This window comes from Zingiber officinale, chromosome 6B (assembly GCF_018446385.1).
Source record: "Zingiber officinale cultivar Zhangliang chromosome 6B, Zo_v1.1, whole genome shotgun sequence".
NCBI lineage: Eukaryota > Viridiplantae > Streptophyta > Magnoliopsida > Zingiberales > Zingiberaceae > Zingiber > Zingiber officinale.
The window spans coordinates 91,984,597-91,999,670 of record NC_055996.1 but is presented as its reverse complement, the minus strand read 5'-3'; the positions used below and the strand labels follow the sequence as shown (position 1 = coordinate 91,999,670).

General features: G+C 36.3%; 3 protein-coding genes across 5 annotated transcripts; 2 read left to right on the top strand and 1 right to left on the bottom strand.

The window, feature by feature from the left end:
- Nucleotides 1-770: 770 nt before the first annotated feature.
- LOC121993165 (syntaxin-32-like) lies at nt 771-5,247 on the bottom strand. Of its 2 annotated transcripts, none has more exons than XM_042547850.1 (6): nt 5,021-5,247; nt 4,583-4,842; nt 3,078-3,328; nt 2,836-3,005; nt 2,196-2,393; nt 771-1,109 (listed from the first exon to the last, which is right to left on the bottom strand). In XM_042547850.1, exons 2-6 carry the CDS (start codon nt 4,818-4,820, stop codon nt 950-952), a joined length of 1,017 nt encoding a protein of 338 aa, XP_042403784.1. In that variant the 5' UTR covers nt 4,821-4,842; nt 5,021-5,247; the 3' UTR covers nt 771-949. The 2 variants fall into 2 exon arrangements, with proteins under 2 accessions (XP_042403784.1, XP_042403783.1); XM_042547849.1 differs by having other exon boundaries at nt 4,583-4,870; nt 5,021-5,245.
- Nucleotides 5,248-5,391: 144 nt separating this feature from the next.
- Nucleotides 5,392-9,927, top strand: LOC121993162 (malate dehydrogenase, glyoxysomal-like). Of its 2 annotated transcripts, none has more exons than XM_042547847.1 (10): nt 5,392-5,625; nt 5,691-5,770; nt 6,189-6,398; nt 7,131-7,445; nt 7,594-7,683; nt 7,773-7,856; nt 8,376-8,411; nt 8,511-8,600; nt 8,671-8,765; nt 9,543-9,927. In XM_042547847.1, exons 2-10 carry the CDS (start codon nt 5,699-5,701, stop codon nt 9,613-9,615), a joined length of 1,065 nt encoding a protein of 354 aa, XP_042403781.1. In that variant the 5' UTR covers nt 5,392-5,625; nt 5,691-5,698; the 3' UTR covers nt 9,616-9,927. The 2 variants fall into 2 exon arrangements, with proteins under 2 accessions (XP_042403781.1, XP_042403780.1); XM_042547846.1 differs by having other exon boundaries at nt 5,393-5,625; nt 6,183-6,398.
- Nucleotides 9,928-10,426: 499 nt separating this feature from the next.
- LOC121993164 (glutaredoxin-like) lies at nt 10,427-14,480 on the top strand. Its single transcript, XM_042547848.1, has 4 exons — nt 10,427-10,585; nt 11,845-11,933; nt 13,899-13,997; nt 14,215-14,480. Exons 1-4 carry the CDS (start codon nt 10,530-10,532, stop codon nt 14,289-14,291), a joined length of 321 nt encoding a protein of 106 aa, XP_042403782.1. The 5' UTR covers nt 10,427-10,529; the 3' UTR covers nt 14,292-14,480.
- Nucleotides 14,481-15,074: the final 594 nt, after the last annotated feature.

Below are 15,074 nucleotides of genomic sequence, written 5' to 3'. Positions count from 1 at the left end.
TGGCTCATGGTTTCATTCCATTGGAACAATTAAAGGCTGTGGCAGGAGGCTGCAAGAACAAGGTATTCTTTGCTTGTGCTGTAAAGATCAAAAGGTAACATGGTGGTGTGCATATATAATATATTCCCCCCTCAAGTTACTATCACATGGAATTTTGGCAGGTTCTAATTGATTTAAGCTACTGAGGTGGTCTTAGATTCATAATATGGTTTAAACAATAATTTCCAGTACATGATCTTTACTGAGATTTACAGGTAGAGCAAAAGTAATAGCAGAGAGAGCAATAGGAAAGAACAAGTGAATTAATTAGGTTATGGTTCCCTGTTTATACATTAGATAAGTTTTTTCAATGTGGCATGGTATGGAGTTAGACACATACCTTGGCTGAGCAAAAATAAATCTTCAGTAGAGTATCTGGAGTAGTAATCGAGTCCCCTTTTAACCTTCAAGGTGTGCATCAAAGAGATTATCTCATAATCTCACTGGTAGACATTATTTTACAATTTTTGTACCAGATTAGCACTAAGACTTTTCAAATAAGAAATAAAAACATAAAACAATGTTTCAATTTTTCTTCTCCAGGCTTGCATAATCATATAAACCTTAAATAAATTTTGCACTTGGACAGAACTAGGAGATAAATTGAAACTTCCAATTTGAATCCAACAATTCAACATATTCCATGTTAAACTAATAAGCATTCATTTATATTTTGGCTTTGATAATATTCAAGGATCATTCCTATCTTTGACACTAGAGGGATACAGTTGTACGACTATAAAAATATATCTTGTTCAAGTAAGACCACAGCATTATTTTATTTTGGTATTTGTAATTTCTGAAGTTTTAGCTGTTAAAACACAGAATTATACGGCAATTTGCCACTAACCCAGTGAAAAAAACAAGATCACTGAGAAAAATATAATAACAAATATGGTTCTAAAGGAACCTATGCAACAAAAAACAGGAAGATCATGAGGAAGACCATAAGCACAAAGAATATCTTGATCATCAGCCATCTGTTGGAAGATACACTGGTGAGGTACTTTAGAAGTTGACTTTGAGCTCCTTCCACATTAGCCAATGTGTCATCCATGTTTTCATCAATCCTTCCATGGTCAATAGCAAACTAGTTAATGAACTGAAAAATCAGATGCTTAGCAAGTAGATAGTATCAACCTATATGCTTCATTGCAAAATGGACAAGTTTGAGCATAAATTTAAAAATCTTTTTCAAAGTTCAAGAATTGTTGACAAAGTATTAAATCAATTTGGTTATTAGAGTAGTTATTCTATCCCATGCGAATGTCCATAAAATAAGTTTATATTTGAATATAAAAAAATTTCAGAATATTAATTTTCAAAGAATTGTAGTTCTCTAATCATAAGAATAGCAATTCTTTGATCTATTCTCGGAAGTCATTCTTTAACTACTCCATTCTTTAAAGAATATATCTCCTTAATAAGAAGATGTTGAGCTAGCTGAGTGAATTGAGCAGGTTGATAATGGTAATCATTCTGATGGATCAATTAGACCAGACATAGCAGATTGAGAGTGACAGACCATTTAGGTTGGATGGTCGACATGCCTACCAGACTAGTCAAAGCAATTGGATTGAGCAGATCAATAGGTTATTGGGTAGACCAAGCAAGCATATTGATCAAGCCTATCGAGCAAAGCGGATCAAGTGAGTTGAAAGGGTTGATCGAGCTAGAGGGTCAATTTGACTTGATGGGCCAATTAGACTGGGAGAGTAGACCAATGGGTTAATTAGGCGAATTGGGCTTAAATGTCTCTGTCGCACAGGAATAAGAAGATCGTGCAAACTAGAGGAGTCGTATAGAATATCTCATACAAAGAATTTATCATCACGAAGATTATTATTTATCTATTCCTTATAACATTTCTATAACCTAAACATAACACTGCTTATTTTATATTTATTTCATTCCATGAATATAACTATGCAATCCTTTTTCCTATTCCGTTCCTTGTTTATTATATTCCACAAACCAAATGCACCATCAACTTCTATTAAACCAAGGAATATGAGGAATATGGATCACTTTAATCCTTGATTGAAGGAAAAACATGCATAAAATTTCTACCAGATTATCCTTTAACAAATGCCACAGAATCAAGTACAACTAAGAATATAAACAAAAAAAACACTCAAGACGATAAGAAGAGGAACCTGAGTGCAAGCTCTCCCTGTTGCGAGACCATTGTAGCAAGTTGCGTAAAAATATTGCTCAGTTCATGAATTGTTGATTCAACACCCTGAAGTGCTTCTGATCTACTGTTCATGTAGCTGTCCTGCACTGCAGCCATTTGTTGTTGCTGCTGTTGTACCAAAGGTTGAGTTGATGAGGAAGGATCTGCATTTGTCCTCCTATAAATCAAGAAGTATCAGAATTTGCACAGCAGCAACAAAAATAAGTATCAGAATTCACAAACAATGGATGATCACAGAGAAATATTCGATTGACTACAATTAGTTTAGGCATGTGGAATAGTTAAGGAATCACCAGAAATGTAATCCATTCTAGGTGGTGAAATATCCAATGATGAACTTTGACAATTGGTGAGGAGAAACACAAAATGGAAAAGGTTCACTTTTTAGCAAAACCTTGGTAAAAGAACTAGATCAGAACCTAGCGACACTAATTTTGCAAGCATATTCATCAAATGGTGAGGGAACAAGCACGACTTCATGATGATGATGGTAGTTGTCAAATGATGAGGATACAACAATGGAATGTGAGACATGCAAAAATACTAATTTAGATCCAGACAGTAAAATGTAAGAAGATGTTTGTGTTTCAGCAAATTACCCAAGAAACAAGGAAGAAGAATTATTTGTGTCACTTTCCCATGGTGCTGGGGTGGAAGAGTCATGATGTCCTCTGGAGGCCAGGGGTCGTTGTCGAAGGAACGGATTGCTCGAATCCTTTGAGGATGATGAGGAAAACAATTGTCTTCTGTTTTCATGAACCTTGAAGTTCTGTAGTCATAATTAAAGTCCTAGTTAATGGTTTCAACGACTTTTCAGGACATAAAAAAGTACCACATGCACCTCTGTACGCATTGTTAGAACTTTTTTAAACTCCTTTGTTGCATTCATCAAACGATTCTTTAAATTATCAACCACAGTGGTTGAGTGACTGGAAGTATCCCTGGACGTATTCCCACTTTCATTTTGTGAGTTACAGAGGAGTTGCAGATCTACAACTGCAGAATTTAAACCGGTAATGTCCAGTTTGATGACTGTTGTAAGTTCTTGAATCTCAACACTGGGGTCGTCAAATACTGATGTTCTTTTTGCCACTGCAAACGAAGTGTCTTGGCATATGAATATTTGAAGCCTTAAACAATGTATCTATAATTCATAAAACAATCAATGGACATTAGATCTAAAAGACCAACAGTAAAAATACAGCATCCTATCAGTCACAGAGTAACCCATCCAATATGTGTTCCATGTAAAACTGAGATCAATAACATCTGCCATGAGGGTCATACCCAGTAACTCTTCAATCATTCAAGAAATTTTCATGATTTCATCTGTGCAAATCTATATCAAATTTGCAAATTAATTGCTAGCTTCAGCTCCTATGTCACTGAAACCAATATCAATGTGTTAAAATATTACCCTGTTTTTGAAATTTGATTGTGGTATGCCCTAATTCACACATTTCACAAAAGGAGATACGTGGCTATGAAAATATCCATTGTTTTCATGATCTTGCAATTCAATGAGCATAGCTCTTGATTTGAAGTCTGCAAATCTCATTGTGTGCTGCTAGAAGATGGCTTAACTCACAATGATGTTAAAACAAAAAATTGTCAACTTATTGTCTGTTCTCCATCATTCAATTTGATCATGATTCACGACACACCCTAATTTAAAAGAAAATACATGACTGAAAAAAGTTATGCAAATAACAAATTTTCATGGTCTTGCAATCTAACAATCATAATTACACTATTCAAACATAAATGGACTCAAAGAAACCTAATTTGGTTCATATAAAAGAGACCCATAATTTCAACCTCTGTTACTCAATTGCATCAGAGAAAATAATTGTTATTCTTTGATTTGTGCTAGTTCTAAGGCACGAATGACATATGTTTTATCACATTAGTAAAAATTGAGGGCATCTTTAGCTCATGTTTATGCTTCTACTCGCAAGGAGATACATGTAAATTGATAGCAATAGTTAACATAACAATTAATAATGACTACCGACCATCAGCTATTGTATTTGTTCATTCTCAGGAAACAATAGCTTTCAGCCTTCCTTGGGATGTCACATGACATCTTACTGAAAAGAAGTGGAAGCAGATAAAATGCATTCAACTTTGACCATGGTATACCAATAAAGACTTTGTTTCTGAAGGAACAAACAATACTTAAGATTTTGGATATTATTAACTGCTATGAAATTTCTACACCATTGTAGTAGTGGCACTCAAACAGTTCAATTCAACAGGCATTAGTGTCAGATGGAAATAATTTTTGTGAAATTCAGCACAAACCTATGAAGCAATGCAATTTAACGAACGATGATATGCACTCACATTTTGCGAGCTTAGCAAGCTTCTGGGATGTCTGGTGAATTCCCAGCCCAATTTTGGAAGCTCTCTTGTTGAACTCCGACTGGGTCGAGACAGCCGCTTTGGAACCATCCAAGCTTAATGCATCAATTCCGCTTGGTACTTCTGGTGCGAGTGAAACTGTCTTCTTCAAACTCTCGACAGCCTTGACGAATTCCAGAGTCCGGTCCCGATAAGTCGCTTGTCCGACTCGTGAATTCATCTTGAGCTCTGCAGCACCAAATCTGATCCGAGGGTTTCCGATTTAATAATCTGGATAAATTGATAATTATAAGTAAAAATCAGATACACTTGGCAGATCTGAAATCGTCAGCCAAAATAAGATTTTTACGACTCGAATCAGCGAAAAAAACATCCAAAAGTCGGAAATCGCAAATTAAGAGATTTAGATCAGATAATAACCCCTAGAATGCCGCGTCGCATTCGAGGAGTTGAAGATCCAATAGCATCGATCGCGGCGAGGATTCTGCGATCGACGAAGTTCGATGGAGATACTATAGCCGCGAGGATAACGAGAATCGAATCACGCCTTGCGCATGAAAAGTAATCGAGGAGGGTGAGCAAGAAACGCCGGTGAGTGATCGGTTGCCGCCGTCGACGGGTAACCGAGGATACCGGTGATGTGCTTTGTTTCGGAGATAAAAAAACCAGAAACGCTTCGTTTTCACCGGGCCGTAATGGGCCGAAAAGTATCAGGCTTCCAGCCCAATAAGCCACAATGAAAAAAAAACTATCTTAAAATTATTTTCAAAACAAATGATCGATTTGGTCTTGCTTATTCTTCTCTACGGCATTACGTCAAACGTCTATCTGAGGAATAAGAAATGTGGAAGGCGAAGCAACGAGCGAAGCCCTTCGGATGCGAGTGACAATCGTGTCCACAGCAACAGGATGAGGAATTAGGGCGTTTGATCTCCACAAACGTATCCTTCCGCCCTACTAACCACGAGCATCGCCGTCGTCTTAGCCTGCTTCCCGTTCCCTTTATCCGGCCCGACTTCATTCAAGTAGGATACTGGGTTTCAACCTAAATCGATCGCTTTTACCGCCCCTCTCACGAGCATCCCTGCAGGAGATAATATGCAGCAAAGTGCTGAGGCGAGTCGACGAATCGCCGCGCTCTCTGCGCACCTCCACCCACCCGGCCTCCAGGTCCGCTTCTAGGGATAAATCTCTGCGTTTATATTGTTGATGGTCGTTGCGTCAAACGTGTGGATTGGAAAGTTAAGTCTTTTCCAAGATTAGCTTGCAGTAGGAGAGACAAATCTGAGCGATTGAGGAAAAAAAAGTGTTGTTGTTTTGCATAGTTCGTCAAAATAAATAAATAAATAAAGTAGCATCAACTTTTTGCTTAGCTATTGCAATGGTTGGAGTCTGATTTGATTCGATTTCTCTCTATGGTTTCGATTGACTCTTCAGTTCTTGGCTTTGGGTTGTGCAGTTATGACAGTTGAACTTCATGTTGGTCTCTCGATTTACTGTGTGTATAGAAGTTTGTAACTTCAATTACGGAGTTCAGTAGAGTTGTCTAAATCTTACTTAATGTTATTTGTCTTGCTAAAAGATGCAGGGAATTCCACCATTGAGACTAGAAAACTGTCGCGCAAAAGGAGGAGCGCCAGGATTCAAAGTAGCAATATTAGGTGCTGCAGGAGGAATTGGACAGCCCCTTTCATTGCTGATGAAGATGAACCCCCTGGTGTCTGTTCTCCACCTTTATGATGTTGTGAATTCACCTGGTGTCACAGCTGATGTTAGTCACATGGATACTGGTGCTGTGGTAAATTTCTTCTCTTTCTTTGCTTGGCCATCGACAGAAATTGTTGTCTTATGAGATGCTATGTTAAAGTCTTAGTGAGTTTGTTGCAATATCAAAGTACAGAAATTCTATCCTGCTCGCTGTTCATTTTATTCCTGCTGGAACTCTGGGGGTCGATTACTTAGATGGAAGATATGAGTGTGAGGAGGGAAATTGACAAAAAGATGTACATAAATGATGGAGCTAGATATGTAATTTTATGATCCATTTCCTCCTCTCCCTTGTATTTTTCCACCTTAGTAATTGAACCCTAGTTGTGAACGTAAATTCATGTTAAAATAAGTAAATGAAGGTTTCTATAGGCTTTGTAAAATATAATTCTTCACATTCTTTATAATCAGTATAGTTGAAGTGTGAAATATATTAATTGTATTATTTTACTGCATAAGAAATCTACCTTTGAAGGAGAGCCTTGGCGCAACGGTAAAGTTGTTGCTTTATGACCAAAAGGTCACGGGTTCGAATCTTGGAAACAACCTCTTGCAAAAAGCATGGTAAGACTGCATACAATAGATCCTTCCCCGAGACCCCGCATAACGGGAGTTTCATGCACCGGGCTGCCCTTTTTATAAGAAGTCTACCTTTCCTTGCAACTTAAACATAAACTTTGTCAACTAGCATGAGAACATCTTTATTCTATTGGTCGTTGTAATAATGTAGTTAAATTCCTGAGTTCTTACTGTATTGATGCAGGTGCGGGGATTCTTAGGTGCACCTCAATTGGAGAATGCACTTACCGGAATGGATATTGTAATAATTCCAGCTGGTGTGCCCAGAAAGCCAGGAATGACTAGGGATGATTTATTCAAAATCAATGCTGGAATTGTTAGGACACTTTGTGAAGGGGTTGCTAAATGTTGTCCTAATGCAATCGTAAATTTAATCAGTAATCCAGTGAATTCTACTGTTCCTATTGCAGCGGAGGTTTTCAAGAAAGCTGGGACATATGATCCAAAACGATTGTTAGGAGTGACAACCCTTGATGTTGTGAGAGCTAATACTTTTGTGGTATGCTCCATATTGTCCTTTGCTTTATTTGTTTTCTATTAATTCTAGAAATAACAAACAATATAACTTTTTTTCTTGTATTACAATTTCTAAACTCCTAGTAGTATCTTTCTATCGAATAGTTTCCTTACGCATGGTGTACTTACAGGCTGAAGTTTTGGGCATTGATCCAAGGGAGGTCGATGTACCTGTTATTGGTGGTCACTCCGGCATTACTATATTACCTCTTCTGTCGCAAGTGCGATAGCCTCTACTTTTTGGTTCATTGAATCATTCTGAGATTATTACAGTCTGAAATTCACACTTTTAAGCTATTGGTTTATATAGGTCAAACCTGCATCCTCTTTCACCTCAGAAGAGATTGATTACCTCACTAACCGAATTCAGAATGGTGGAACTGAAGTAGTTGAGGTAAAGGGCATTATTCTACTTCCTGAGTATATTTCTATATGGGTTCCTTGAACTTTCAAGGTTCCCCTTGGCTGTTCTTTTTAAATGTTTAGGTTGTTAAATGTCTATGTTAATTCAAGCGGTGAAGTTTTGATATAGAATATGTGGTCTAATCCATTAATCTTGGATTTGCGTGTGAGGGGTAATAGTTCAAAGTTATTTTAGCTGAATAGTAAATTTCATCTAATAAGTTAGACTAATTGATATCATTATGCCATAAATGGTTCAGACTTCTCATTTTATTCAGAGTTTATCATGTATAAACTCTTTTTAATTACTAGGGTGGTATGATTTTTCTTCTTGTCCTTATGTTTGGAGCATTATTGCTATATTTCAAGATCCTATAAATTTACCCCCAAAATCACAAGAGATTCTGTGATATATTGTATTAAATAGATTCTTGGCAATGTCAAAGATATATAGACATAATTCTTGCTCATCTATGTCATATTCAACTTATGGTTTCATCGTCGTTGTCAGGCCAAAGCAGGGACTGGTTCTGCAACACTTTCCATGGTTTGTCTAGTTTTTGTTATTTATCCTTCTTTTCACACTACTACTTGCTTTTTTATACTTCTAAATCTTAACGCCAGAAGAACATGTGATAAATTGCAGGCATATGCTGCTGCTAAATTTGCAAATTCCTGTCTGACGGGTTTGAAAGGCGATGCGGGCGTCGTGGAATGTGCATTTGTTGCCTCACAGGTAGAATTATACTATCTATTCACTGATATTGTTTTAGACTCTTTGATGAGTAGGGGGGGAAATGCTGCAGGTGACAGAACTCCCATTTTTCGCAACAAAAGTACGATTAGGCAGAGGTGGAGCAGAAGAAATCTTCCCTATCGGACCACTTAACGAATACGAAAGGTTTGCAAACCTCATTTTGATGTTGTTTGTTCGTGATTTATCTTACTAAATTGGTGATAGCAAGATTTTGGAATTATAGAAGTTAGCAAGTATGCCAAGAAGCTCATCATAAGTTAGCATTATGGATAAGATTACCTACTAATAGCATTGACCGATCGGTAAAATTACCTATTAATAGCATCCTCCCATAAAAGGGAGACGAAACTAGGTGGAAAGGGATTCTGAGAAAGAGAAAGATTGACCAGACAAACAATCAAGAGATCTGACTCCATCGTCGACAAATTTAACTCACTTCGATGATACGAACCCCACCGTAGGCGACACCAGACCCCCACCTTAACCTAGCTCTCAACCATTGCCCCACCTATTCTACTTTGAGCAAGTTGTATTTGATTTTACTAGGCCACTCAAGCTTTCAGTTGAAATTTTTACTAGTTCAGACTAATTAGGCTCCAATTCTATTCACCTCAAGCGAATCCAAATTCCTTGAAACTGTCTGTGCTAGGTTTGATTTTTCCTATAACAGCAACAAACTGATTAAGTCGTAGCTGTGCGCTACTTGGTTTGTGCTATTTATTGCAGAAACTCCCTCCAGAGCCTTTGAACACTTCCTAGTTTCTTTACGAGTAACCCAAACTAACATGGGCATCAATATTACAGAACAATTATGAGGATTAGTCTGATGAATGTGCAAGCTGTATAGAGTTTATCTTTGTTTGTAACTGTTGTGATGGGTTATCATGCGATGCCTGAACCTTTGAGTTGATATTTACACAGGGTTGGCTTGGAGAAGGCGAAAAAAGAGTTGGCAGGGAGCATCGAGAAGGGAGTTTCTTTCATTAGGAAGTGAAAGCTTGAGAAAGTATTCAATAAAGTTAATATCTCCTGCTTCAGTTGCTTGTATAAATTGGTCAAGTGTCGTCGATGAATGATCGCGAACATGCTGCGATATGTATACGATCTATGTTTCGGTATACGGTGCAACTTGTTAAGGAAGTATTTTTGTTTCTTTATTACCCTCTTCCGCGTTAGTCCTGAGATAAATTAGTGGGATGAACATATTCTACTTTTTTACCACCATGTTTAGTGAGTAAAGAATGAGACAAACTAATAGTTTGTTTGTTGTGTGTAAATTAACTTAAATTTCATTTACTTTGTCTAACTCAGGTATGTTGTGCTTTTTGAATTCATTTGATTTGTTCATTCAAAATATATATTTATTGGAGAATTAAATAAAATAAAAAATAATATTATTTGAAAATGTAAGTTTCAAAGTTTAAGTATTTTTCAATAAATTTTCAAATCAACTCACTTCATCTTCCATTCTTTTTTCAGTTTTAGAAAAAAAAATTATTATAATTTAAATAAAATGTTTTACTATTTTTTTTGTTTTTTCAAACCCATCAAATTATCATACAAGTTGATTTAAAATTAGTTAAAGAATTTATGTAAAATATTAAATTAATAAACTGCTAAATTTACTACAAAAGTTGTAGATACGTATGAATCTATTAAAATAAAATTATAATTAGATTCATTAAAAATAAAAAATTTGTGTGAAGTTTAAAGGATTAATGAAACGAACAAAATTTATTTTGAATAAATATAACAAATGAAATTTAACAAATCAGGCGTGCTCCGCAAGCAAACAAGTGGTGGTGGTGGCAAGTTACCCTCCGCCGCTTTATATATTCGTTGCAGGTGCTACACCGCTTACGATTGACCGGAGGAAGAGAGAGAAGGTGGGAGTTGACTGACAAATTGATGGCGCTCGACAAGGCGAAGGAGATTGTTGCTGCAAACCCCGTCGTCGTCTTCAGGTGAGATCGGTCCCGATTCATCTTCCACTCATTTGGTTTGATCGCGAAGATCGGCAATTGTAAAATTAGGTTTCAGGCGTGTTCCTTTTCTGATGGTTTAAAATGGGCCACCAACTCCAGGAATATTCTTCATTTCAGTACTCTTTTTGGTCTCTTTGTTCGATTCGGTCTCTTTGTTCGATTCGGTCTCTTTTTTGGTGGATTTCTCTCTCGATCGTTAAAATGGATGTGTTAGAATCGTTATGATACCGTAAAATTTGTTGCCTCTACGTATTTTGGTCAGTTTAGGTCTTGACGAAAAATTTCTGATCGATGACATTCTTATTGATTGGGATGGAAAATGATGAACTGAAAAGATGACCGTGACAGAGGACCGACACTTAAGTTTGATCTTATTAATAGCTTCTATGTTACGGGAGTAGAAGGATATTATTTTTGCATGTCATTCTTTTCCGATTCACTGCTTTGTTCTTGTCTTTTGATCAGTTTGGGTCTTGAGTAACAATTTTCTGTGCTTTCTGATTGACGACACCTTTGTTGATTGGAATGAGAAATTATGAATTGAAGAAATGATCATCTCAGATGGCACGCTTAAATCTGATCTCATGAAAAACTCCTATACTAGTGGGACTAGAAAAGTGTCGTTTTTTGCTTGCTATTATTTTCTAATTCACTGCTTTTGACCAAATCTTTTGATCAGTTTCGGTCTTGACAATTTGTTGTGCTTTCTAATTGACAACATTTTTCTTGGTTGGAATGATAAGTGATGAATTGAAGTGACAATAACAGATGACCCATACTTAAATTTGATCTCATGAATAACTCCTATACTATTGCGGCTAGAAAGATAGGTATCATTTATGCTTGTCATTCTTTTTTAATTCACTCTTTTGCTCTGAGTCTTTCAATCAGTTTGCCTCTTGAGTAACAATTGTTCTGCTTTCTGATTGGTGGTACTCTTGTTGATTGGAATGAAAAATGAACTGAAGAAATGATTATCACAGATGACCTCATGAATAATTCCAGTGGGACCTGATGATAAATTTTTTTGCATGACATTCTTTTTTAATTCCTATCCAGTGGAAAATTGGTTATGGTAGTCTATCTGATGCCTTTTGTCCTTGTACCTTTGTTATACTAAGTTTTCATCTGTTGTTGCTTTAATCTTGTTTTCTGTTTCATTTTTTTTCTTTGTAATTTCTTGTTGTTAGCTGATTGTGGCTTCTCTTATAATTTATCTTGGCCTCCAATGTTTGCAGCAAGACACACTGTCCATTCTGTGTAAAGGTGAAACAATTGCTTGATCAGTTGGGTGCCAAGTACAAGGCAGTCGAGTTGGATGTTGAGAGTGAGTACATATAATTGAACTATAGACTTCGGCAAACCTTATACTTTAACATGCCCTTTTGTGGATATTTGCAAAGTTTTTGCCACTGATGAAGTGGATGACAACTTGTTTCTCCTTTTCATTAGGTTGTGGTTTCCCTTTATCATATGCAAAGTTATAAATTTGACTACCTTTCATATCATGATCCACCTATGTGAGAGAATTTACACATTAATTTGTTATCTTTACCATATAGGACAATTTGATTATCACAAATCGTCTTGTCATAATCCAAAGTCTAAATTATAACATAAAATCATTCCTAGTTGGCAATATGTGAGATCCAATGGTGGTATCGAATTAGGTCTGCTTTGATACCTAATCTCACTACTCACTTAGATGAGATAACTGATATATTAACTTGTGACATTCAACCACTGACTTAAAATGTTTAAGCCCAACTTATTTGTGGCTCACTCATCTAAGCTTTTAAGGCTTTTTAATGGTGAGAACTAAATTGGGTTTCATACTTCATGTAAACCTAAGTTAATTCAATTGAAGCAGTGATTTTACTCTACAAGAATTGTTTCTTATTAATTCGAGTATCCTGTTGACCTTTTTCAATCATCATTTCCAAATTTTACTTGATAATATTCAAGTGGTTTAGTGATGAATGGTGCAAGTTGCTTTTCTTTTTTATGAAAGAACATCTTCCAACTATATGCATTCAACAACTTGTCTCCTACACATGAGATGACCTTTGTCTACTAGGCCGAAATGGCTTCCCTCCCAATCTTTGATCTGGTTAGTGTGCTCACTTTTGTGCCTTCTGGATCAGTGTTTTCAAGTGTTGTTTCTTATTAATCCAACCAGTGTCAGTCAACCTTGGATCATCATTTTCAGATTTTAGTTAAAGTGATTTAATCCAACCCATAAGATGACCTTTATCTAAATGTAAATAGATAAGAGCCCCACCATTGCTGACTCTCTTTCACAAATTTTGATCTGGTTAGTGTGCTCATACTTTTATGCCTTTTTGAGCAGTGTTTGTTGCTCCGCATGGAAGCTTCTTGATGTCCCATTTTCTGAAATGTGAAATTTCTCCAACTTCTGACAGACTTTTAATTGAATGATAATTTGGACCATTAGAGTATGGACAGTAGGCTCTTGTTAAATGGCAGTAGGCCATCTAGTCGTCGTCTTCACCCAATTAGTTGGCAACATGACAACATAAAATAATGAGCAATAACTATTTGGGATCGGGTACTTGGATCTTCGTGCGCCAACATTTAGTTTTATGTAAGGTCATATTGATAATAATATCTAGGTATTTTGAATAACTTTTAATTATGTTCAGTTAAGTTGTCGTAGTCTTACATTTTCAACTCCTAACTGATTATAATTTATCACACTAATAAAATCTATCGGTGGTTCATGAATATGCCCATACTGCATGCTGTCTTAATCTATGTTCTCTTATAATTCGCCAGTTTAACCAAAGGATTAGCGGAAGAATCTAAACTAAACCAAATATTAGTGTGATTCAATCAGTGCTTGCACTATGGGTTTGTCTTATGCCTGTCTGATGAAAGTGATTGCCTTATGAAATACTCTCCCACCATAGTTCTTTTCCATTGAAATATCCCACCAAGCTTAGAGTAGCAGCTCCTGCTGAAAATGTTTTATCTCAATTAAACTATAAACTCATTTATAAACTCCCTCAGTTAGCCTGCAAGTTTTAAAGTTGCATGAAAAATAAAAGTAAAACATCTAGGCTCAGTAATAATAATTGGTAACAAATTGGTATTATAGGTATGATTACTACTAATATTACTAGCCCATAAGGTTCAAAATGAGGAGTCAGTTTTTGCTCTAATACATAATTAGCATTTGTGTGGTAACAACTACTTTGTTCATCCTTTAACATTTGAAAAGTTTGAGAGGAATTAATTCATGTAATCTGGCCTCCTCGCCTGCTACGACTAGGTGATGGACCTGAAATACAAGCAGCGCTGGCAGCATGGACTGGACAGAGGACTGTGCCCAATGTGTTTATTGGTGGGAAACATATCGGTGGCTGTGACAGTACGTTCTTTATTTCTTTCATCTTGCCCTATTTTCCGAAACTAAAATTCGGTTTTGTTGTCTTATGGAATTAAAAAATTTAGGATAATGATAAATATTTGCTCTTAGTTCAATGCATTGATTTATCCCAATCTAATCACACTTAAATAAGTTAAAATTTTGGAATGTTGGCCATAGAGAAAATTTTTGACCTGTATTTGGGGTGTGATATCTACAGCTTGCGTAGCAAAGCACAAGGAAGGCAACCTGGTTCCGTTGCTGGTTGAAGCTGGTGTAGTTTCTGCTCCTGCGTAGCCCATCAAATTGTGATGGCAATAAATAAATTGTGTTTCCAGATAAATGGTTAAACCCCTCGATATGTTTTCGATGCATGTGGTAACTGCTTTAGTGTCTGAAACTATATAATGTTGGATACAATGGCTCTATGCAATGTTCTAATGCTCCATCGTTCGACCGATGAGGTCCTAATATCCTTTTTACTTACCCTCGTGGCATCCACTGGGTGGAATCGTAACAGCGTTTTCGAACGAAAACAAGAGAAAACAAGATGCTCCATCAGTCTATCGATATTCAACCTTTGAAATGATCTTAAGAAACTTTAATTACATTGTCTAAAGTAAAAGTTAGCAACAAGGTTATCAACAAAAAAACAAAAAAACAAAAAAAAAAAGGTTAACAAGATTTTGGTACAAGTGATATTTGTCTCGGACTGGTGCTTGGATGATAGATTATTGAATTTTTTTGGAAGAGGTTTGGTTATGGTAATTTATTTTCTTCGTTTTGCTGTGGGATTACGGTGAGGAATGTTTGAGGTGAGGGAGTTTTTGGTTTTTTTTTTCATGATACAAGTGATACTTCAAAATAGTAGCTTAATATATCAATGATATTAATTTTATTATTATTATTATCTAGGCCTTCGGCCTATAATGGAAATGAAGAAAAAATGGAACAAACTTTACAAAATCTACAGGGATCTCTCTTGAACTAATCTGATGAATGTAGAACTGACTGTCAGTTCTCTTCGCCTAAGCAACTAAATCAGCAAGCATCATCACCTACAAGACTAAATTTAAGATC